At 43.4% G+C, this 24561-nt stretch overlaps 2 protein-coding genes across 3 annotated transcripts; one reads left to right on the top strand and one right to left on the bottom strand.

Annotated features, from left to right (window-relative positions):
* Positions 1-4641: 4641 nt before the first annotated feature.
* On the top strand, positions 4642-21674 carry acsl4a (acyl-CoA synthetase long chain family member 4a). Of its 2 annotated transcripts, none has more exons than XM_061079094.1 (15): positions 4642-4710; positions 6065-6607; positions 6701-6878; positions 6978-7087; positions 8060-8198; positions 8307-8457; positions 8797-8920; positions 9097-9168; positions 9312-9451; positions 9562-9734; positions 9829-9903; positions 10002-10190; positions 12282-12396; positions 19461-19618; positions 20376-21674. In XM_061079094.1, exons 2-15 carry the CDS (start codon positions 6251-6253, stop codon positions 20531-20533), a joined length of 2139 nt encoding a protein of 712 aa, XP_060935077.1. In that variant the 5' UTR covers positions 4642-4710; positions 6065-6250; the 3' UTR covers positions 20534-21674. The 2 variants fall into 2 exon arrangements, with proteins under 2 accessions (XP_060935077.1, XP_060935078.1); XM_061079095.1 differs by lacking the exon at positions 4642-4710 and adding an exon at positions 5556-5951.
* Positions 21666-24224, bottom strand: nxt2 (nuclear transport factor 2-like export factor 2). The gene is made up of 4 exons (XM_061079096.1): positions 24079-24224; positions 23839-23925; positions 22104-22248; positions 21666-21976 (listed from the first exon to the last, which is right to left on the bottom strand). The coding sequence occupies exons 1-4, from the start codon at positions 24091-24093 to the stop codon at positions 21792-21794; spliced, it is 432 nt and encodes a 143-aa protein (XP_060935079.1). The 5' UTR covers positions 24094-24224; the 3' UTR covers positions 21666-21791.
* Between the last annotated feature and the right edge of the window lie 337 nt (positions 24225-24561).

Here is a 24561-nt window from a genome sequence, read left to right as displayed (position 1 = left end):
CTATAAAAAACAATAAAAATATATAACAAAAAATATAAAGAGTCTGAAATCAACTGTACTGATTGACTGTCCACAATCGGGGTGATTCTTATACCTCTATATTGTTCTTTCTTCTCCTCCTCTACTTTGCGGTGCTTTTTGAGTTGTGCACCTGATAATTGAATCTTTTTTTGATTCATCTTTGACTCTAACCGCAGTGTGTCACCACAGCGTGTCTGTTCACACAGGGAGCCCATCCAGGAGGATGTTTTAGATGCTGGCTTGCCTGTCCACGAAGCCACAGATGGTGACATCAGCAAATGTCCCTACTATGCTGCCAAAATGAGTAGGTTTTTATACTTCTCTTTGTATGCATCATGCTGCTATGAGGAACTGTTGTGAGGTTGTTGTTGCCAAGGTTTGTTTTTCTCTTTTTGTGCATCAAGCGGCGTCGAGTGGAACGGCATATACCAGTCAACTCGCCATGGCCGACCTCCGACACCCAACGGGATTCAGGTTCTGTTTGCGACTTGGATTGCTGCTCTGGCTGGATTCGCTGCATGGTATCTGATGTGATCCCGCCTCCAGCCTGTCATTTTGCTGCTGAGAGAGGGAGAGGGAGATAGGGAGGGAGGAGAAGCATTGAAGGAAGGCGAATAAGGAGATTGAGACCATTTCATAGTTTAATACAAACATTCTTTAGGGGTCAAAGCTAATTCAATATTGCACTTGCACAAAAAACTGGCTATACAGCTGACAATGATGCACCTATATACAATACACTGTTACACAAGTACAGTTCTTTTTTTTAAATCCATTCTCACATTTCGTAATTCATACTTGGCCTCCAGAAAGTTGGTACATGTGCACAAGTGATAGGAATCTGAAGCTGTTTTTCAAGACATAGCACACCTACACTTTGACAAGTGCATTTTTTATTAAAACTATTTCAGATAATTGAATGTCTACTGATGCATGTTGAAATGATTTAATTCTTTGCTTTGGGTTTTTAAGCTATATTATGATTAAGGTGTAAACAGAGAAGTTTGAGAAGAAAATGTTCTTCTTCTAATATTAATGGTTTATTTAAATTCTTCTAATAGACCTGTAGTTTATCAACTTGACGGTTACTTATGTTCGAAGTAGGTCTTTTAACATCTCATTTGTTTTGAATACACAAGTATCCACCATCGCTACAACTGGGTACCCATCATCCATATGACTTTGACGTAAGTTTTCTCCTGTTAGTACAAAATTATAATAATACAAAATTAATTACACTGCATGTGTTATCAATTTTAATTTTCACCCTGACACAGTATGCTTGTTGCACACAGAGTACCAAAGGAGATGTGTTGATAGTAACATTCAAACCAGGATGCTGTGCTCTCAACGCATACTGCATGGGACTATGCAGTATTCTTTCATTAGCAAAGCTCATTCAGGACAACAGCTGTAGTGCAGCTGTTTGGTCACAGCCATGGAAACCTAAATAATGATACTGATGTGTTATGCATTCTCGTTTCTCAGGTTCCTGCTGCAGAAAGATGGCAATATAGAATGTTGGGCATGGACTTCCTGATATACCCCTGTAGTGTCCATGTTTAATTCATTTTCATGCCAGTGTTTTTTTTTTAAATGCTAAAAGTGTTTTTTGAAATACAGAAGGGACACATACTTGAATTTCAGGGACGCAGGTTGAGTAAAACTTAGTGTTACGTGGGGAGGACTAATTTGTGTTGGTTTTGAATTCTCTTGCATTTTCATTAACCCCAGTTCGTATATCCCTTTGTGTGTCTAACTGAACAGAGCTTTATTAGTAACTGAAGAGATAGAGTAACCTTCATGGTATGAGTGGGAATATCCAGTAGTTTGTTCTGCTGCTTACGGCGAAATGAAACTCCCTTTCTTTTTTTTCCGTTCATGCTGAAATAAAGTAGATATACTTGGTCTGACGTTTTCGATCACTTATAAAACACCTCATTAGCTTCATACTACAAACCCTGTGAGGGGGGAAATGTTTTTTGAGAGAGGATTCCAGATTCATTCACTAGACTGGCACTCAGTAGAGCTCAACAGAGCCGTATAGGTACATCTAGCTTCCTTCTACCAAGTTTTGTGGTTATTGGTCCAGTAGTTTATTACATGTTGACTGACAAATCAGAGGTGAAAACATAACCTCCTTAGCAGAGGTAATAAAACCTCCACACATTTATCAAGGAAATGTCAACAACATTATTAATAATTAGAAACACAACAGGAAATTAAAAGTAGAATGAAATGTTTCTAGAATATCTAAATAGTTGACGGGTAATTTTCTGTTGGTCGACTTATCAATTAATTTATTAAAAGCTAATTTTCCCCTGCTACTTAGTCTATAGGGTTTTTATATTGTGTTTTATTTACATTGTATATATTGGTTTATTTTTGTCGTGCTCTGGTTGCTGGTTGTACATCAAATTGCCCTTGAAGGATAATAAAGATTTTCTTTTATGGACAGCTTTAGTTCATCACAAGCTGCAAAAACCAAGCAAGAGCAGCAGAGGAACCCAGCAGCCAGCAGGAGGCAGCCTCAGGACATCACATGGAAACAAGCAGCAGCAGACTGTGATTCTTGTAAGGCGTCAGAAGACAAGTTTGGAAACTACTGGGTTATTCTCTAACAATAGGTTTTTAAAGCATGTTAAATCATCCAGTATCTAAAATCCAAAAATATAAAAGTAACTTTTAAGTAAGGTAGTAAAGTAGAAAATATTTTTTCTGAAGTGTGTATAAAAAGCAGCATATAATGACACGGACACACACACACGATAATTTGTCCACCTTCTTAGGGTGCTTAAGTCCTCTCAGATCAGTAGGTGGTTTGGCCTAGTGGGTAGAGTGGTCGTTCTTCAACACGAAGGTCGCGAGTTAGATCCCCAATCTTTCTTATCTTCGTGCCGGCAATATACTGAACTCTTAAAATTGGCAGGATTCAATCACCTATTAATTGCAAAATATATTACACTATGTAAATTTAAATTAATTAAATATAAAAAAAGAAAAATTAAATTAAATTAAATGAATTTTTTTTTAAAACCTGTGCAATTCCGGCTTCTGCGCAGGATGTGCGCAATGGGCTTCTGCGCAGGATGTGCGCAGTAGGTTTCTGCTAAATTTAATTTAATTTTTTAATTAAATTTAATTACAAAGACAGCCTGCCAAACTTACCCATGAGTTCGGACCCAGCTCCTGTGTCCACTGGTGTTTGAAATGGAGAACGGACCCCACTGATTGTTTTTTCCCAAACGGAGACGGAGCGACGTGATTGTACGAGGCGACAGCTTTTGGACATAGAGCCTGATTCCTGATTGACTGTCAGCTTCAGCAGATACTGAGACGTGATTGGACGCGAGTAGACAGTCCTCTACTCTTCCGTGCTTCCCGGTTCTTCCCGGCATTACGCTGCCGGTGCGAACATGGGCGAGGAAATGAGGCGGACCACTTTTTGCGGCGCTTCTACCTCCGGTGCGTCCCGGGAGAGGATGATGGTGTGACGTTAATATATTGTTTTACATTGCATGTGTAACGTCATGATAATTCAACTCTTGTGCTGCCCTCTCTGCATTTTTCACACTAGGCAACCCCCTATGTCGCCTGTACCAGGAGCCGCCCCTGAGGTGAGCACAGTGGGGACAGCAAGAAGGATCCTAGTCAACATCCTGTCTAGGCTGAGGATAGGACTACTAGACTCAATAACACTGCACTTAATAAACACACATCCAACAGAATTATGTGATCACTACCAAATAGAGGAGTCGGTTAAGAATGTAATGCTTCACTCGGTGTAATAGGTTTGTCAGAGAGCGAGAAAAGCTAAAGAGGGAAATTGCAAAGCATTGAATGAATCATCACACTATTTGAAACTGTAAGAGCTTTGACGCATGCAGGGATGTGGAAACTCTGAGAATGGCCCTGTCAGTGAATTCAAAGACATTTTTTAAATCTTGAAAAAAAATATGTGCACATTCATAGGTTCTAGATGATTAAATTAATGAGGCACAAGTACAAGCAACTGAGGTTCAATTAAACCACCCATTGTATTAGATGTTTTGGCAGAAACCCATATCAGACAGATATTCACCAAAGCTAAGTATTTTAAGATAAATGCTCCAGAGGGGATCTTCAATTAGCACCGCAATCATTAACCAAATGTAAGTAATCATTATATAGGGCTGTTTTGGTTTGACGTTCTCCCACTGTGATACTGTCCCTCGTTTAACGAAAGTCTTAGAAAGGACAGGTCACACCACTCCCCACGAACGAAATTTGGGGAAGAACAACGAAGAATACAGACGATAATAACAAGTATGGGGAATAATAATATATATGAATGCATTGTTTTGATGTCATCATTATTACTATATAAATATTTAAGCGTGTATCTAAATGTGTTCATGAGTAGGATTACTGCATTGAGATTACAGGATGGTAGTATAACGATTAAAATATATAGTTATAATATAACACTTTTCTGAGACAGCGCTGACGAATGAAGCGGATGTGAGGCAGAGAAAAAAAAAAAAGAAGAACTGGGCCAAGACCGCAGCGGCCGCTGATTGGTCCAGAAATATGGAATCAGATGACGTAGCAGTTCCGGGTTTGTGTTTTGTGAAGAGAGGTAACTCTCGGTCATTCGCGAGAGGCTGAACCGAGACACGACTGTTTCCTCCGCCGGCTGCCGGGCTCAAGGTAAGATGAAACGCCGCAGGGCTTCCACAGGAGCAGGGCATCACCCTCCAGCCGCCCGCCGGCCACCCAGCGCCGCCATGGGTCTGCTACTGGCTTCATTCAGGGGTCATGTGTGTTGGCGCCCGCTGAATCGGGTTTAGCATCATCCTCCTCGGTGGAGGACGCTCATCAGCTCACCCGTGGGCTGCTCAATGCGGGCAGCACCCCCACCGTCACATCAGCGCATTATATATAACCTGTTAGTTTATCCACCTGGTTTTAAGTCTGTTTCGTGTTTATTGGGTTTTAAACTCTCCCGTGGTTCCCCCTGTTTTCATCACGCCACCTTTTGTTCATCGCCCGGCGTGTGTAGTGCGTTGCCTCACGCACAGGCGCACTGGTGACGCGGGCTGGAGCCATGATTCACTGCCTTGTTCATCACAGTGCGGAGAAGTGATGCCTCCGGGGGGAGGAGGGCCACTTGCGTCAATACACGTCGCACTTCATATTTATGTGATCATGTAGTGTCTGTACGTCAGCCACGAGCAAGGAAGACGATTTTCCGGAAAGATTTTCTCCACCAGCTTCTGAGACATGGAAGAACACGTGACAGCTGGAGGCTATAATTAGTTACCCACTGCATTTGGTGTTCTCAGCTGTTTGTGTGCGTGTGTAGAGTGTGTCCTCTGATTTTTAAAGCCAGTTAAGATTCCAACACGTTGTTTGTTCAGTTATTACTGCTTCCTTCCTCCACTACCCCCCCCCCCCCCCCCTGGCTGTGAGGTGAGGTGACAAGCCAGCTGAGTTTGACCTAGAGTGGCCTTTCATAAGCCAGTGGGGTGATGCTCCAGAGTACTGTCATTGGTTGATCCAGTGTCTCCATCCTCTCCAGCATAACACACACACACAACACGGTGGGTTGTGGGAAGTGGGAAGTGGCCAGACTGGTGTTCTCCCAGCCCACGTCTCAACCACCTTGCTTCATCCTATCCTACCACACCCATCCAGGCGGTTCTCATGTACTGTACACGTAGCTTTATAAGCAGACAGACCAGCAGATGCTGTTTGAAGCAGAGCCAGGAGGAAGGTGAATGTCTGATCGGTGCTGAGAGAACTGGTTCATAGTCAGTGTTGGAATGTCCTGCTGAGCGTAAGAGGAGATTTTCAGGGATCGGTTTAAATTGCTCTCAGTTCGGCTGTTTGTCAGGTTGATGTTTTTCTTTTTTCCACATTAACCCACTCCCTATTCCAGAAGGCTGTTGGTGAGTGATATTCGGGATGAAGATGAATACTTTTTTCTTTTGAGGTGTGAAATGCTTTTTAATGCTACCCCATGACGAATACACTTTTTCTGATGGTGTTTTCATTTTTCCAGATTCTAGGTGTAACATCTGATTGAAAGTGGACCAAATACTTCCAGACTACAGTTGTAGGATCCCGTTGGACATTCAGCTCTGGGCATTTCTCGTCCTATTATTGACACAATTCTCCTCTCAAACGTCAAAGACCTCCGGGACCAGTGTCATCTCCCTCCCCTACCTAGGCCCTCAGGGAATCCAGCATGGGTCTCCAGGTAGACTCAGTGCTCCAGTCCATCCTCCTTTTTCCAATCCACCTTGTGGTGTGGTTGTACTCCGTCGTATCCTTCCTGCCCTGGTACTACATGACCAGCGCTGGGGAAAGAAAAGCTCTGTCTACTCGAGTAAAGGCCCGTTCCACGTCAGGACTCGCCGAGGGACCTTACCGCTGCGTGGACCAATTTGAATGCCTGGCCAAGGAGGACTTACCAGGCAAGGACACGCTGGATAAGCTCTTTGACTACGCTGTGCAGCGGTTTGGAGAAGCAGATTGTCTCGGCACCAGAGAAATTCTGAGTGAGGAGAATGAGATTCAGCCCACTGGTAAAGTGTTTAAAAAGGTAAGGATTCCCTTGACTTCATTTTTTTTTGTGAGGGATATGTGTAAGGATAAAAATGTCTGATGTTGCAACTGAATCTTTTTCTCCTCCTAGCTGATCTTAGGGGGTTACAGATGGTTGTCCTACAATGAGATGGACAGTGTCGTGAGTCAGTTTGGCTGTGGATTGGCTGCTCTCGGGCAACAGCCCAAAAGCACCATTGCAATTTTCTGTGAAACCAGAGCAGAGTGGATGATCACTGCCCAGGCATGCTTCAGGCGTAATTTCCCATGTAAGGATATTTCCAGTTTGCACGGTACAAGTAAAAAATAAACATGATGTATTAGCTGCTGTTTGTTTTTACTCAATGAGTCTTTTGTATTCACAACAGTGGTGACATTCTACGCCACACTGGGAGAGGAGGCGATTGCATTTGGCCTGAACGAGACTGGTGTCACACATCTAGTTACTAGCTCGGAGCTGCTGGAGACCAGACTGAAAGTGAGTTAATCCCTTACAGTACATGACCAGAGCCACTAGTTTTGGGTTAAAATGTTCAAACCTGAATGAATCATCAGAAAATTATCATTTGGGGTTAAAAATATTTAATTTCAAACTTTCAATGGAGGCAAATGTGGATTGTATGTGTCTTTAACTTACAATTTTCTAAGATGCTATGGACAAATTCACACAGTATCAGTTAGTATATAAGCGGGACAGGATACATAATACATTAATGAGTGTTCTGTAATGGTATTGTAAACTGGTATTTACATCAAGTCCATCTAGGTTCAACAACATGTGGTGTGTCATGGCAGAGAAAGTTTTCTCTAAATGATATTTGAATTGATTTGATTAAAACTCTTGAATTTTCACAGAATCAGGAATTTGGTCTCAGAAAATAGGAACAAAAGGAAATAATGTTGTGTAGTAAAATACTTAATATCAGCGATGGGACAGCTTTTTTCCATTAAGCGTATTTCCAATTTTTACAAGATCCTTTTAGGGTAATATTGAATTATTAAACAGATACTGTATGTCTCACTCAACTGTCTAATACAATGGCTGGTACTGCTTCTCTTTCCCAAAGCGTATGTTGGTAGTAATGATGATGATACTGACAGCTGGCTTTCCAGTGGTTAGCATCATCAGTTGTGGGCAGAACAAATCTTTGTGGGAGCTAGTTTTGTAAAGCGCTGATCACAGCAGAAGGTTGAAAAAGACAAATATACAGGATGTACATACAGACTGTCGACCACAAGCAGAGGGAGGTTGTTGTTTCATTGCAGCTCAATCCAGGTTTTTCATGGTGTAGGTTGTCGTGGCAATTTCTACAATCCCACCGTAACAACAAGGAAAGAGACACAATTCTATTACAGTATTGTCCCACTTTAATGCTCAGAGCATGGTGCATACGACAAAGGTTAGTTTGTAATATGCACACCATGATACCATTCCTATCTTTCTGTCCAGAATGTGCTTCCAAACACCCCAAAACTGAAGCATGTGATCTTCGTGGACCAGAAGAAAGTGAGCACAGATGGCTACGCAGCAGGAATCTCCATCCACAGCATGGAGGCCGTACTGGAGCTCGGCAAACTGCCTGAAAACGGTGGGCATTTCTCTGACTCACCTTGGCTCTGCTATTATTTTGTCAAATTCTTAGTTGAAATATCTCTCACATGCAGTGTAAGACAATACCTGTTTATTTGTCCTGCAGAGGGGAAGGCTATTGTGAAGCCCAAGCCCTCTGATCTGGCTGTAGTGATGTACACCAGTGGCTCCACAGGAAGACCCAAGGGAGTCATGATAGTCCACAGAAACCTGATTGCAGGAATGACCGGACAGTGTGAGCGCATCCCTGGACTTGGGTAAGTTTCATTAGGGGTAAGAATCAATTTGTAGGATACTGTATGGTGAGCACAGCAGGGTTTCTTTTAGCATTCTCCATTACAGGCTTCATAGCGCTTACGGAGAAAAACCTTTCTACAAAACTTTTTTTTTAAAAATATTTTCCCAGTAAAATAACTTTTGCTTTGAAAAACCCATGTAGATAACCGTGTAATGTTCTTGTGCAAATCAGTTTCCAGAAATGAAAAAAAAGAGAGAACTACAGTCAAAGATATTTATTGTGAAATGGGGGGAAAAGAACAGAAACAGTGTATCGGCTCTGGCCTCTAACCTTTTCATTTTTTGCTGTGTTCCGACAGGCCCAATGATACCTACATAGCCTATTTGCCCCTGGCTCATGTTCTGGAAATGACAGCTGAAATCTCCTGCGTCACATACGGCTGTCGGATCGGCTACTCATCCCCGCAGACGTTGTCAGACCAGGTAATACCCAGCACCGACACCAGATCATTGTACCTTGTACTCCTGTTGTATCAGCCACTGTCTGTACTATATTTCTTTATAACCTGGGTACCTGAGTGTGGTCACTACTTCAGTGCAGTTCAACCTCATCATTGTTGCGGTCTCAAGTAACCATGTTTTTTTCCTGTTCTCTTTAGTCCACTAAGATAAAGAAAGGAAGTAAAGGAGACAGCTCAGTTCTCAGGCCCACCGTGATGGCAGCTGTGCCCGTAAGAATCCTGTGTTTTATTCTTCCGTGTTTCCACTACTCACAAACCTCTCCTTTTTGCTCAGTTTTACATGTGCTATCTAATTATTTTTATCTACTCATTGTCAAATTTATAAATACATTATTTGCTTTCTCCCAAAAAAGGAAATAATGGATCGCATCAGCAAGAATGTGATGAGCAAAGTGCAGGAAATGAACTTCATTCAGAAGACGCTGTTTACACTGGGCTACAAATATAAACTGGGGCAGATCAAGAATGGCTATGACGCACCGATCTGCAATGCGTAAGAAAACCATTACTTGTCCCTTAGTGCTTTTATTATAAGTGTAATTTTTGGGGGAAATCTGATTATGTTATGCCTTAAAATCTAACCGAGGTGATTTGTCTTTGCAGCCTGTTATTCCGAAAAGTCAAGAAGCTACTGGGAGGACGGGTGAGGATGATGTTGTCGGGAGGAGCGCCCCTCTCCCCAGCAACTCAGAGATTTATGAACGTGTGTTTCTGTTGTCCAGTGGGTCAGGGCTATGGCCTCACTGAGACCTGTGGAGCAGGCACCATCACAGAGGGTAAGATGGGATTTAAAATGGAGAGTAAGAGGAAGGAATAAAGTTTGGAATTAATCAAATTTATAACGTGTCATTCAAATATTATGTTACACAGTTGCGGACATCAGCACTGGTCGTGTGGGAGCTCCTCTTATTTGCTGCGAGGTCAAGCTCAGGGACTGGGCTGAAGGTACGTCTGAAAAACGTGTTTACATCCCGTACCTACAGTGCAGAATGAGAAGTAATCAAATAATCGCAGGGGTAATTATTCTTTTTATTTCCCTTCAGGTGGCTACACCAGCAAAGACAAACCCAACCCAAGAGGGGAGATCCTGATCGGTGGTCCCAACGTTACCATGGGCTACTACAGGAATGAAAGCAAAAATCAGGACTTTTTCGTGGATGAAAAAGGGCAGAGGTGGTTCTGCACCGGAGACGTAGGAGAGGTTTACCCAGATGGTTGTCTACAAATAGTCGGTGTGTATATCCAGTATAACCAGTTACTCAAACTAAAAAAACATTTCCTCAATTCCTCTGGATGTATTAATCTATCAGCAACAATCTAACACACGCATTTAAAATAAATTAAATCTATAAATAGATAAATGTGACATCAATGTTGACAAGTAACAATAAAAGTAAAAAAAAGAGTTCAAGTGCAGACGGGATGGAAAACTCTTAGTTTTACAAGCACATATAACAACGCCCTAATTAGAACATTCTTGGTCAATGTGTCGTCACTTTGTTTTACCCTGATCTTGGAATAGAATTTTAACATTGCTTGTTTAGGCTGTTTCAATCTTTCAATGAGAGGCTGTGAAACCAGCGGATAATAAAAAAGACTGCTTAAAATGACAGGATGACAGGCCTGATAGAAAAAACGTTTCAGTTTGCATAGAAGTGGAACTCTCTGTTCATGCTTCACAATAGCCTCATTCTTCACATCCAATTTAAGATGGTCATCAGAAAAAAACATGCAGATAATTGAATGATTTGACAATGTATTGCATGAAATACTCACAAACACATTTAGTGTCTCAGAAGTAATTGTCACACAAGAAATAAAATCAGTGAAGCGCTCTGAACCTTGCAGGGCACAGTAATATAGTTTCTTCCCGCAGGCTACAACATACGTCAGTGTACATAATATAGACTGAGGGCGAAATGGATGTAGCCTAACGACGGTGAGGCTGACTCGTAGCCGTTTAGCCAGATCTTATTAAAACAATCATTTCGATTGAAAGATATATTTTAATTATTGCTTACAGTAATTCCTTTATAACTATTAAAAATACGAATTTGAAATACACAGTTTGATTTCCACATGTTGAAAAAACATGGTGACCTGTAGTGATGACATTTTTCCCATCTCAGAAAGGTCTGACAAACAACAAACCATTTTGAATATGTTTTTCTAATTTGCATATTCCTTTCAGATATGTGGTCCTAGTTTGAATATTCTTTTCAGATATGTTTCCTAATTTGCATATAACTGTTAATATTGCATTGTTAAAACCTAATTGCAGATAGCTGTAGAACTCCATGGTCAAAGTTGTAATACGGTCACAGGTGTCCACCCTTTCTACTGGTATGAAATCAACTGATGTCAAGAATTAACACCGGGACTAGAGCAAAATGAGCTGTAGAGCTCTTTATCAGAATTGCTACAAGTCAAAATGACATTGTGGAATTGTTGGCTTGGAATTTCTAACCCGTAGATAATAATTATATTGATTAAATGGTAAAATAGCTTGCCATACACCAACAGATGTGATCAGGATGAAGGACCTCTGTAATATTTACCGATTTCTGAACATCTGCAACATAATCATGCCTGGTAATAAGATAAGATAAACTTTATTGATCCCACGCAAGGGAAATTCACTAATAATGATAATAATATCACAGTGAGAAGAGACTGTTTGTAAGCAGAGAGATAGTTTCAGATATTTTTAGAAACGAGAATATAAATGCTTTTAAACATTTGGGAGATCTGTTTATCCCAGTATTTGTAGAGCTTTTCCTGTCACTGTCACTGTCTATGTCACTCACTGTCTGTGAGTGACATAGATCTGATTCCCCTCCAAGCTGCTCATGGACCACCACTACTGTACTTGCAGTATGTTCTACCCTTAATCTGTTTACAGTCCCCCGGCAAGACCAATTCATTTAGGTTCAGACAAAGAGGTTCAGTGTCCTTACTCATTTACCACATCTAGATGTAAATGAACCAGAAAATGAAAGCTAGATTCTTGTCTCATATTTATCGTTTTATCTCATGGGAATTGACCGTATCGTTCTTATAGTCCTGGAGGGGACGGTACATTCCTTCAAATACTTCATAACTTACTTATTCCGGTGATTCCTTTCTTGTTCTGCTTATTCCCTGTATTACAAAATCACTTAACTTAGACGCATTTGCTGTCATCTGATTGAGTCTGTGAAAGACGCTCCTTTCATACTTAATGTCATAGCTCTAATATCCAGTCAATGTGGTGGTAACTCATGACTCGCTGTTTGCAATTGATACCAGAGCACTGCTGAGCTCTTTCTTATATTCTCACTTAGACCGCAAGAAAGACTTGGTCAAACTGCAGGCCGGGGAGTACGTGTCTCTGGGTAAAGTCGAGTCTGCGCTGAAGAACGGCCTCCTCATCGACAACATCTGTGCTTACGCTAACAGGTAAGAAAGTTGTTCCATCCTTATCCTACTGATAAATGCAGAGACGTCTGTCTTTTTATTTTCCTGATATTTACTTGTCTTGTTTTTTTTGTGTATCATTTGGATGTGAATAACTCTGATGATCAGATAATTGCATGATATGTTGGGTGTTTTCTCTCTGATTTTTCCAAACGCTAAACCAGCAGAACATGATCAGTGTTGGTTATGAGGTCAAACCATCTTTCGCTTTTCTCACTTTGCAAAACACCCTGCAAAATCTTCATACACCTTCTACAGAGGATATAAAGAAAGCTCAGGTAGAAGAATTGAGTGTTCATGTATCAACTGAACTGATATAAAGCCTCCTATTTGACATGTACATATGCTCTGTTGATGCCAGTGTTTAATCTATTGTACAGATTTTCATTATTCCAAAAACAAACGTTGTATTGTGGCAGGACAAGGAAAGGCAGAGACGCAGGTACTGCTTACTGTTGTTTATTCAGTAGCCAGGAAGAACAGGCACATGTTCCCCATACGGGAAGTATATATAGCTACAGACTTTACATTTCCCATCGACCACTGGGTGAGAGGACACACCCATGAGTGCACGCCACACAGCCCCCCCCCCGAACACCCAGAGGGAAAAATACAAAATGGGACAAAAGTCAGTACCTCTCAGGGGGTTTAACGAGGCGACCATAACGGCTACGCCGATCCCCGTCCGCAAACGCAGGGGTGAAACAAGCAGAAGGGACATCATTTACAACAGACACAGGATCAGGAGGCACAACTGGAGAAAACAACACAGGGGTCTTAGAAGGGGGGCGACCACGACGGGGAACCCGGGCCGGTAGCACCTCTTCGCCGGCCAACAGATGAGCTGGCTTAAGTCTGTCTAACGAAACACGCTCCCTGCGCCCGCCCATGTCCAGAATGAAACTTTTAGAACCCGCCTCTAACACCCTAAACGGGCCGTCATACGGGGGCTGGAGGGGAAACCGGTGAGCATCGTGAGGCACGAAAACAAACCGAGCGGTCGCGAGATCCGTTGGCACGAAAAAGACAGAGGAGTAAAATGATGCACGGGCACCGGTGCACAAGCGGACTGTGACGCAGGACGCGGAAAGGGGGCCGAGCTGTGAGGCAGAAACTCCCCTGGGATGCGGAGCGGCTGACCGAGCACCAACTCTGCAGGCGAGGCATCCAGGTCAGCCTTAGGAGCCGAGCGCAACCCGAGCATCACCCACGGCAACCGATCCAACCAGTTTGCATCTGAGAGCGCAGCCCGCAATGACGCCTTAAGCGACCGGTGAAAACGTTCACACAAACCGTTAGCCTGGGGGTGGTAGGCAGTGGTACGGTGAACCTGTGTGCCCAAAGACTTTGCTAGCGCCGACCAGAGCTCCGAAATGTACTGCGGGCCTCTGTCAGAGGTGATATCAGACGGTGCACCAAAACGTGAGACCCAAGCTGAAAGAAAAGCGCGTGCCACGTCCGCAGATGTCGTGGAAGACAGAGGAACCGCCTCTGGCCACCTAGTGGTTCGATCTACCATGGTAAGGAGATGTGTAAAACCCTGGGAAGGGGGAAGAGGCCCCACAAGGTCGATATGCACATGATCAAAACGCCTGGCTGGAATCAAAAATGGCTCGAGGGGCGCCCTAGTGTGCTGGTGAACTTTAGCTCGCTGACACGCCACACATGTGGCCGCCCACTCCTTGACCTCTTTGCGAAGGCCAGGCCACACAAACTTCGAAGACACCAACTTCACCGACGCCCGGACACCCGGATGAGAAAGAGAGTGCACCATATCAAAGACCCGACGGCGCCAAGCAACCGGCACCACCGGGCGGGGGCGGCCCGTGGAGACGTCGCAAAGGAGGGCAGGCCCACCATTTTGCACAACTGCCTCCTCAAGCTCCAGACCGGTACTCGCAGCTCTCAGTGCAACGATACCCGGGTCCCCAGGTTGATCGGCAGCCAGTGCGGAAAAATCAACCCCAAGATGCACAGGGCACACCAACACCCGCGACAGGCAGTCTGCAACCGGGTTCGCTTTACCCGCCACATGTTGGATGTCCGTTGTGAATTCGGAGATCGCTGCTAGATGGCGCTGCTGGCGAGCAGACCATGGCTCTGTCACCTTTGCCATAGCAAACGTCAATGGTTTGTGGTCAACATAGGCTGTGAAAGGGCGGCCTTCCAGCAGGAAACGGAAATGACACGTAGCCAGGTACAACGCTAGGTCAAACACACTGTATTTTCGCTCACTGTCTCGCAAACTGCGGCTAAAAAATGCAAGGGGCTGCCACGCACCCGCAACCCGCTGTTCAACAACTGCACCAACAGCCACATCTGAAGCATCGGTCGTGAGGGCGATGGGCGCCCGAGACGCGGGGTGCGCCAGAAGCGCCGCATTAGCCAGGGCAGCCTTAGCCCCCTCAAAAGCCTGGATCCTCACAGGGGACCAATCAACCTGGTCCTTGGCTTTCTTAAGCTTCAAAGCACCATACAATGGTTGCAGGAGTTGGGCCGCACGAGGCAAGAAACGATTGTAAAAGTTTACCATGCCCAAAAACTCCTGTAGCGACCTGACCGAGACCGGACGGGGAAAATCCGCAACTGCATGCACCTCGAGGGCAAAGGAACCGCACCCTGCGACGAAATGCGATGGCCCAAAAAGTCTATGACAGACAGCCCAAACTGGCACTTGGCTGTGTTGACAATGAGACCATGCCCATCAAGGCGCTGGAAAACCTGCCTAAGGTGCGACAAATGTTCATCAGCCGACGGGCTGGCCACCAAGATGTCGTCCAAATAGACGAAAACAAACGCAAGGTCACGTAGCACCGAGTCCATCAATCGCTGAAACGTCTGCGCTGCGCCTTTAAGGCCGAACGGCATCCGCAGGAACTCGAAAAGCCCAAACGGCGTAATGACAGCAGTCTTGGGCACGTCCTCTGCCCGCACAGGCACCTGATGATAACCTCGCACCAAATCGATTTTAGAAAAAATTGTCATGCCCGCCAGACGAATCGAAAAATCCTGAACATGCGGAATTGGGTAACGGTCATGGGCCGTAATGTTATTTAAACGGCGGAAGTCGCCGCACGGCCGCCAAGAACCGTCCGCCTTGGGCACCATGTGGAGCGGTGAAGCCCACGGGCTGTTGGACCGCCTAACAATCCCCAAACGCTCCATGGTAGCAAACTCCTCCTTCGCGGTGGCTAACTTCACGGTGTCGAGGCGACGCGAACGTGCGAAAACAGGCGTACCCGCAGTGGGAATGAAATGTTCCACGCCGTGTTTAGTAACCGCGGCAGAAAATGCGGGCGTTGTCAGCAAAGGAAATTCCGCCAGTAAGCGCTGGAAGACATCCTTTGACGCCGCAAAATTAGCCTGTGTTAACGGCCCGGGTCCCCCTGACTGACACGGAAAAGACGCAAAAGACACAGCATCAATGAGCCTGCGATTAGTTACATCCACTAACAACCCATTAGTGCACAGAAAATCTGCTCCGATAATAGGAACCGTAATGGAGGCTACAACAAAATCACACAGAAATTTGCGTCCATTGAAACACACAGTCACAGACTTGGTACCAAACGTCTCTATAGCCGAGCCGTTAGCCGCTGTCAGACGCGGACCACTGCCACGGGCCGAGAGGTCCGTAGCTGCAGGAGGGAGAAGGCTCTTCTGCGAGCCGGAGTCCACCAGGAACTGATTACCTGATATGGAGTCATGAACGAACAGCAGCTCCTCTTGATCACCAGCGCCCACGGCTGCTACCGAGCGCCGGCTCTTCCGTTTCCCGGTGCCTGGAACGCGCACGGAGGAACGCAGCGGCGCGCCTTGCTGCCGAAGCGCTGATAGAAGAAACACAGCTGGCCGCGCTGTCTGCGGGTGGAAACTGCAGCCGTCACTGCCGGAACCTCGTTCTCCAACGTCGACTGCGAGGACTCCACGGCCACACTCTGCACAGAGACGTTCCTCGAAGTCAGCAGGATCCGGTCCGCCTCCTCAGCTAATCCACGGAAGTCGCCGGCCGCCAAACAGGAAGAGTTGGCGAGGGCTGCGCGCACCTGCAGCGGGAGCTGGCGCAGAAAGATGTGCGGAAACAGGAAACCCTCATCCTCGGAGCCCAGCAACGACAGCATCTCATCCATCCGGTCCACTGCCGAACCATCACCCAAACCGGGAAGCGACAGTAGCTTGTCCGCTCTCTCCGCGGCTGACAAGCTGTAGCGCCGGAGGAGAAGCTGCTTGATGGCGGTGTACTTTCCCCGCAGCGGCGGGGCTCGCAGGAGCTGCATCACGCGCCGGGTGGATTGCTGGTCCAAAGCCGCGACCACCAAAAATACCTGGAGTCGTCTGCCGTTACTCCTCGCAGATGGAAGAGAGCCTCGATGTGCTGAAACCACGGCGCGGGGTCGTTCTGCCAAAACTCCGGGAGCTTAACGTGCTCCGCGGAGCTGTTCGATCCTGGAAGCTGCTGCGCCATGGTCGTCGTGGAGACACGGTCCACGGGAGCCGGGGAAGAAAAAACGTCTTCCCCCGATGAGGAAGGGACACTATCCTCCTTCACCTCGAACATGTTCAAAAAACGGGGTCACCAATGTGGCAGGACAAGGAAAGGCAGAGACGCAGGTACTGCTTACTGTTGTTTATTCAGTAGCCAGGAAGAACAGGCACATGTTCCCCATACGGGAAGTATATATAGCTACAGACTTTACATTTCCCATCGACCACTGGGTGAGAGGACACACCCATGAGTGCACGCCACAGTATATCTTTTCAGATGTCTTGTCAACCTCGCTGGTCACGTTTATAGACTAAAGCTACTTTTGCTCCTAGTTGAGCACTTTCTCCCTAACTTCAGAGATTCTGGGTAGATATAAATGGTGCAATATCCTCATTGAATCAGACTTTCAATGAGGATAATCTGGGATAATCCTTTAGAACAGGGGTCACTAACAGACGGACCGTGGTCCGAGTCCGGACCCAGAAGCCGCCCCATACGGACCGGGACCTACAGCCAAAACAGAGGGTTATGATTTAAAACCTTACAGGGTTTAGCGGATGAGGAAAGGCACAGACCAATTGCAAGCGAGTTAAGCCTTCCCACGTGAGACTACTCAGCCAATCAAGTCTGTGCATTCCAGCCGGTAAACATTGCGACTCTACAGTGCAGACAATTGGGAGAGTTAGAGGCAAGTTACATATGAAAAGACTGAAGAAAGAAAAAGAAAGATAGGGATACAGGTAGAGAAAACAAAGGGAGAGATACAGACGACTGAGCCGGAGAAAGTTGAGAAACAGATGAGTGAGACGGAGAAATTGGAGAAACAGGAGTGAGATGGAGAGAGGGAGAGAAACGGAGGAGGGAGACAGAGAAAGTGGAGACACGGGAGTAAGACGGAGAAAGTTGAGAAACAGAGGAGTGAGACGGAGAAAGGGAGAGAACATTATACATATCTGCCATCATACATATATGTTCAGTTCTATGTTACATGATAATAAATATTCAATTTTTTCTTTAATCGCACTGAATTCATTTGATTTGACAGTCAGGTATTTAGTACATGCAGATGTTAATACAACTACTAAGCAACTTAAATATATATCACACTAAATAGTTAGACATTATGATCTTCCGGACCATTGCTTCAAGACATTTTCTCTAGCTGAAGCTCTTTACATTTTAGTTGAATACCCCTGCTTTAGAATATTGAGTTTCTGCGAATATAACGCATTTGAAAACATTTTCCGAAAAAGACTTTGGATAATATTAGTGGGTATATTTAAAGTGGGTTTGCATGTGATTATTAAGGGATGAAATTGTTAGTGTTTTCACACAATACCGTTTCCTGACGTTTCTATCTAAAATTACTATGATTACCGTGGTGATTTGGTTGGTACAGTAACCGTTCAAGCTGCTCATGCTCAACACATTCTTTGTTCATAATGGTTGTGTTATTTTTATAGGCACATTTTATTTATTTTTTTAAATCTGCATTACTTGAAGATTTTACTGAAAAACAAAATCTCCTTTAGCAAGCTACAGCCTCCTTTCTTTAATGTTAATATTGAACATTTGATACGTTGTTGGTGCTAACCAATTACTTTTGTTGAAATTACATCAGTTTGTTTTATCAGTTCTTTTGGAAAATTTTCAGCACATTTGAATAACACTATGATAGTTTTAGTCTCTATAATCGTGATGTAAGATTTTCACACCGTTTCCTCTCTAGTGGTGATGATGAATATGCGTGTGCTCACACTCAAGCCAACACTTAAACTGACACCTCTCAGTTCAAGGATTTCTTACAGGACGTCCACTTCCACTGAATACATCGCCTATGCTTTGACTGACAATTCAACTCCTCTCAGTGCTTTAACTTCCAACCAACTCAAATCATACAGTTAAATGAACACTTCAGCTTCTTTCAACACTTTCTTTTGAACTCCTACTTCAGCTTTTGTGAAGGTAGTTAAAGTGTCTGATTTCTCTTACCTTTTTAACATCATGAGTATGTTCTTCATTCTGTATGTCTAACCTTGTTATTAAGCTTAGGGTTAGTGAGTTATAAGCCCTGTCCTAAATGGCCAGCTCAGCAGATATGGTTCTAAATTTATAATTGAGTTAAATAATATTAATTTTTCCTGTTTCTGAGTGACACAGATAGGGTTTTTATTCAAGCAACATGTCCTACATGTGTACGCATACATATCTTGATATTAGGCCGATTGTCATCAGTTTAAATTCTATTGGAAGATATGTACTGTCCAATCACTGATAGTATATTTTTTCCAAAATCACATAAAAGTCTATTCTGTATGTGAGTTGAGAGAGTGGATGGTTTGGGAGGTCTGTCTTATCATTGATCAATAATAATGTTAATAACCATCATAGTTAATCAGTGCTTTTATTTCTGTGCCTGCGTCCGTTGTTTTTCAGCACATCCCAAAGTTTTCAATTTCACTCTGACTAAATATCTGAATTATTTTTAATGTTCAAACTGCACACTTTCAGTACTGAGCATGACTTTTATTAACCTTGTTTCTACTACTACTCTTCGCAGTGAGCAGAACTACGTGATCAGCTTTGTGGTTCCCAACCAGAAAAAGCTGACGGAGCTGGCCAAACAGAGAAACATCGAGGGATCATGGGAGGAGATCTGCACTCACCCCGAAATGGAGAGGGAAGTTCTGAAGGAGATCAAGGCCGTTGCTGCCAACAGTAAGAGCTGACAGTCTTTTTATTAGGTTTAGTTTTGTCCATAAGTTTTACATCTGACATTTTCTAAGCCAAGTTCACGTTACATGAACTGGACTTGCCAGACACAGACAAAAGCCCCTGATTACCGATTGATTGGCGACTGTTAATCAATGTGTGAACTCTTCAAAAACGTGATTAGATTAGAGAGAGATTAGAGCTGTCCAGCCTGCTGAAAATTGAGTTAGTTTGGGTAACCCCTGATCAATTCAAGCCAATTACAGCGCATGAAGTGGGGACGTGCCCTCTAATTTATTACACTGCAGATGTCTAATCAAGCAAAAACCATGTGCCTGAGGTACAGGGTAACGCAAACTACATTTAGTGCATCAGGCTTGGGTTGGGTTTGTTTTCTATCAGGTTTAGTTTGGTTTACTAATGATGTCAACTGAGGCATTTCGTCTCCTCCAGCTTGATGTGTCATTCTGTAGCAGGATAAAACAGAACAGCAGGAGGATCACCAGATTCACATTCTTGCCTGTTTTCAGGATTTAATGTAGTTTGGTGACCAGGTATAGTAAACCGAGGGGGGGGGTTCTCTTAATATGAAAAATTGTGTAGTGCCTGACCCCCAGATGACAGTCAGTCGTGAAGATTTTTGATCTAAAGACAGAAGTCCGACTACTTTGAAAGTTGTGTAGTGTGATCTCGGCTTTAGTTTATGTTTATGTAAGAAGATGAGTGAGAGTCACTGATCTGTTCCTTTTACCTTTTCCTCCAGTTAAACTCCAGCGATTTGAGATTCCAGTGAAGGTGCACCTGAGTCCCGAGCCCTGGACCCCAGAGACTGGTCTTGTCACAGACGCGTTCAAGCTGAGGAGGAAAGAGATTAAGAACCACTATCTCCCCCAAATAGAGAGAATGTACGGACGCAACTAACTTTTTACCCAAGAGTCTCACTCATCCTCACAACCACTGTTCCGATCTATAAAAACTGTTTCTGGCACCGGTGTTTAGTTTTTCATGCCATGTGTATACCACAGACATCCAAATGAAAAGTGTCTCGGACAAAAAAAGCTAAATGCTGTAAATAGTCATAGCTGTCGAATCCGTATGTGCTGCTTTTTTTTTTATTCTCGTGTGTTGGAAGATTATGAGAGATGCACTAGAGTGGCTTATTCCGCAGAAAGGTTTGAAACCATGAGAACTCACAGCTGCCATCCACGTAAATTATTCGGCACACAATGTTGTTGCTGTTTTAAAAAGTACCACTGTTCTCTATGTACTTCTGACGCTTTGTTGTTACTTCCATTGAAAACTATGAACAGTAATCATCAGCTATTATTAAGGTCTGGTAATGTTGAAGTCCTTTTGTTACTGTGCCTTCAGTCTGCAGTACTTGTGTGGTCAAGCAGAAGTAAGTGGCATATATATATATAAAACTAATAGTTTGTGTGCTTGTTACAAAAATGGCTAAACGGCCAGGTTAATGTTTACTTGGGGCTTAAGGAAAAATATTTCCCCACCAAGAGAAACACTGACATGGGTAACAATCGTGTCTGCTTATTTCTTTCCAATTGTTTAATTTATTCACTTGTTTGGATTTATCCCTAACGTTAAGACCAAAATGTGTAAACATACATGACTCAGGAAGATAAAGTAAACTATTGTTTCAATATGTAAGATTGGGAAATAGTGGGTCGCTTGTATAGAAAGAGCTTCTGTCCTAACAGTCGTAGAAGGCTTATTTATTTAAGTGCAAGCATGCTTAACTACTAAAATGCTTTAGCTCGTAGCTATTCTAGCATTAGCTGTAGTCGGAACTGGCACTGTAATACTGTCTGTACTTTACCTCAGTTGACAGGTTTGCACAATTTGGTATCTAAACGTCTGATTTAATTATTTGTGTTTTTTATGTATTTTTCAAAGTACTGTGCTGATGAATTGTCATTAAACACTTGTGGACGCGGACATTGACAGTCACGTAAAAGATGGTTGTACAGTGATCCTATATGTATTTATTACTTCATTTTGATCACATGCCTTCAACATTTGGAAAAATAAAACATCCTTTTCGTAATCTGTGTGGCATGGCCTATTTTTTATTTTATAACAAAAGATAACAAAAACAGCATATCAATTTTCAGGGTTCTGCCTGTTGACAGCTTATACGTTAGGCGTAGACAAGGAGAAGCCCTCAGTTGTTCCAGTCCTGGAATCGGAAACAGTCACTCGCGATTTTCCAAACAGGCGTGTCATTGTTGGTCGAAGGCTGAGCGGTCAGCAGAAAGTTCTGGTTGAAGAAACGCTGTTTGTTGCCGTCAAACTTGACGGTCCCACCAGTGACCACGAGCAGCGTCGTCTGGCCTTGAGTCGCTTGTTCTGTGAATAAAGACAGAATAGATCCATGTTGGATTAACATCAGTGGAGGATCATCACATGTTCAATTTATGGAGGAAGATGTGTGTTCACACTTTACTTTGATTGAATATTTGTTTGTCCCACTAACCGTGAACTGGCTGGCAGTCCAGCGTGTGCACTTGGAACTCGCTTGATGGCAGCGACTCAAAGAAGTCGCCCAGAGCAGCGTGTCCTGACACCGCGTTGCCGTTCCACACCAGCGTCGCCTTGTCGAGGTAGAGTCGGGTCAAGTTCTGAAAGACAGGAGCATATTAATATTTACAGTTAAGAACAAGAACAAGAACAACAATCACATATGACCTCAACCAAGAGCCAAGCAGAGCATCTGCTCTACAGGCTGACCAACACTGGATTACTTCTCATATCAGAGTCAGTATTAGCATTTACATTAAAACAAACATACAGTATCAGATAAGATCATTTTTGACGTATAAAAAATTTACACTTTGGATAAGGATCCCTAAAAATGGATTACTGCAGAAATGTAACAAACATGCAGCCTATGGTGCTGCTCCGTTCTACGTTGAAGTTAAAAGCTCTTTCGTCCTCCTAACCTACGGTTTGAATAAATCAATCCATTACAAAGATCTTGTTTAATTTACAAAGACTACAGAGATATTTCAAGCAGACTAATGAGTTCAGCCTTAACAAAAAAGATAAGATAATATACATCAGGTAGAAGTAATAAATAAGAAAACATTGTATATAAACAAGGAAATATAAAATGGAAATGTTTACGCCCAATATATATATATTGGGCGTAAACATTGCTCCAGATTCAGTCTCTGCAACGTGGAGCTGATTCAGACTGCTGCAAATCTATATACACTGCTTAAAAAATGAAGGGAAAACTTAATCGTCACAGTATAACATCAGTCCGTTAATCTTGGTGCAAATGAAAGTGTCTTCACACTTGACAGCAGGTTTACACCATAGACTGTATATATAAAGGTTTACACACGTCACAGGAGTGAGAGAGTCTGGAGACAGGATGAAACCCTCAGAGCGATTGTCAGACCTTATCTTAGAGTGGGCCCTGGGTTCAGATCAAATATACTTCATTGTCCCATAGGGAAATTTGTCTTGGGCCAAAGAGCTACAGGAGGATCCTCCGGGTGCAGGATAATGTGACATGTGGCCAGTTCCTGGATGATGAAGGCATTGATGTCATTGATTTGCCCTCACATTCCCCCTCGTCTAAGTTCCCCCCGGACACGATCCTCAGACTCCTCAGGAGCATGCCCAGATGTCGTCAGGAGTGCAAACAGGCACGCAGCATACATTATAGTTCCATCAGCCTGTGATTTTCAGTGTGGTTTTGAATCCATTGATGATTTTGGTTTCCATGGACCATTGCTATGTAATTTTAAACTCAACTATTCAAACAAGGTACGTCAGTTAAGATTTTCAACTTGAATAATTATTTCATAAAAATCTGATGTGCGATTTGTTCCCTTCATTTTTTGGAGCAGTGTGTGTATACTATATATATGAAAACATAACTTCCTCCAACACCTGTTAGACTGATTATGTTTTCAAAGTATAAGCTAAGTCCATGTCATTGACATTTATTGTATTCATTAAAACAATCAAAAAACATAGATATAGAATATGAAAGAGTGGTTTCTTTTGCCAAATCAAAATCCAAACTATGCAATACCAATACTGATAATGACCTCATCATATCGGTAATCGATTTCTAATACGCAGAATACTGTCACATCCGATTACCTACAACTGGCTGATGATATTGACCATGTATCATCTTTAATAACCACAGAATTGATTCCGGATGGACAGAACAGAAGGTGATCAGTACCCACCCTCCTTTTCTTGTCCATGCAGTCGTAGTAAATGTTGACAAACTCCTCGGAGTATCTGCAGGACTGGTCCACATGGGTCCGGAAGTCCTACAGGGACACATTAACTCACATGTGAATGTTGAACCCGAGTCCACTCATCGGTCCTTGTGAAGCAGGAGCACATTGGAGAAACGAGCCAGCTAGCATCACACTGAGTTAGCAGGTTCGATGTCAGAATAAAAGCGGAGGTTTCGAGCTTACCAGCGTACTCGCCATGAGTTCAGATGAACAGACACGATTCACGAACGATAGTGAGAAACGAAATGAGGAGAATATTGTCTAGTATCACGTTCGGAGGTTTTCTTGTTTACTGACTTACAGCTAACTCCGCCATTTTGGCACATGGATGACTTCCGCCGGTCACCAGCTCCATCTATCAAAATAAAAGTATAAAATACTTTAAATACACATCAGTTAGTTGAATTAAAAGGTTAATAGTGGTTGATAGCACATTTAACTTCTGACTTTACATCAAAGCACAATTTTGAAGAACTTGCAGTTTACTTGTACTAGTTGTACTACATTACCTTATTTTCCATAATTAGGGCTAGAGCACCGAACAGAGTGAGACAGGGTGAGGCCCTATTGAAATTGTAAGGATTATTATTATTAATTATTTTTTTTAGGCAAATCAATTGGCTTTTTAGTGCTTTAACATGCTCAAATTCTTACCAAAATTTGCAG

Source organism: Limanda limanda, chromosome 10, assembly GCF_963576545.1.
Source record: "Limanda limanda chromosome 10, fLimLim1.1, whole genome shotgun sequence".
Lineage (NCBI taxonomy): Eukaryota > Metazoa > Chordata > Actinopteri > Pleuronectiformes > Pleuronectidae > Limanda > Limanda limanda.
Note: the sequence above shows the minus strand (reverse complement) of the source record. Positions and strands in the feature narration are given on the sequence as shown.

What these genes read in the sequence shown, in the direction of transcription:
- acsl4a (XM_061079094.1), top strand. Translation starts at nt 6,251, where the DNA reads ATGGGTCTCCAGGTAGACTCAGTGCTCCAGTCCATCCTCCTTTTTCCA. An exon ending in ATCTGTGCTTACGCTAACAG is followed by an intron (nt 12,397 to 19,460) that starts GTAAGAAAGTTG and finishes TACTCTTCGCAG; the next exon opens with TGAGCAGAACTACGTGATCA. An exon ending in CAAGGCCGTTGCTGCCAACA is followed by an intron (nt 19,619 to 20,375) that starts GTAAGAGCTGAC and finishes CTTTTCCTCCAG; the next exon opens with TTAAACTCCAGCGATTTGAG.
- nxt2 (XM_061079096.1), bottom strand. An exon ending in GCATGGACAAGAAAAGGAGG is followed by an intron (nt 22,249 to 23,838) that starts GTGGGTACTGAT and finishes CCTGTCTTTCAG; the next exon opens with AACTTGACCCGACTCTACCT. An exon ending in GGACTGCCAGCCAGTTCACG is followed by an intron (nt 21,977 to 22,103) that starts GTTAGTGGGACA and finishes CTTTATTCACAG; the next exon opens with AACAAGCGACTCAAGGCCAG.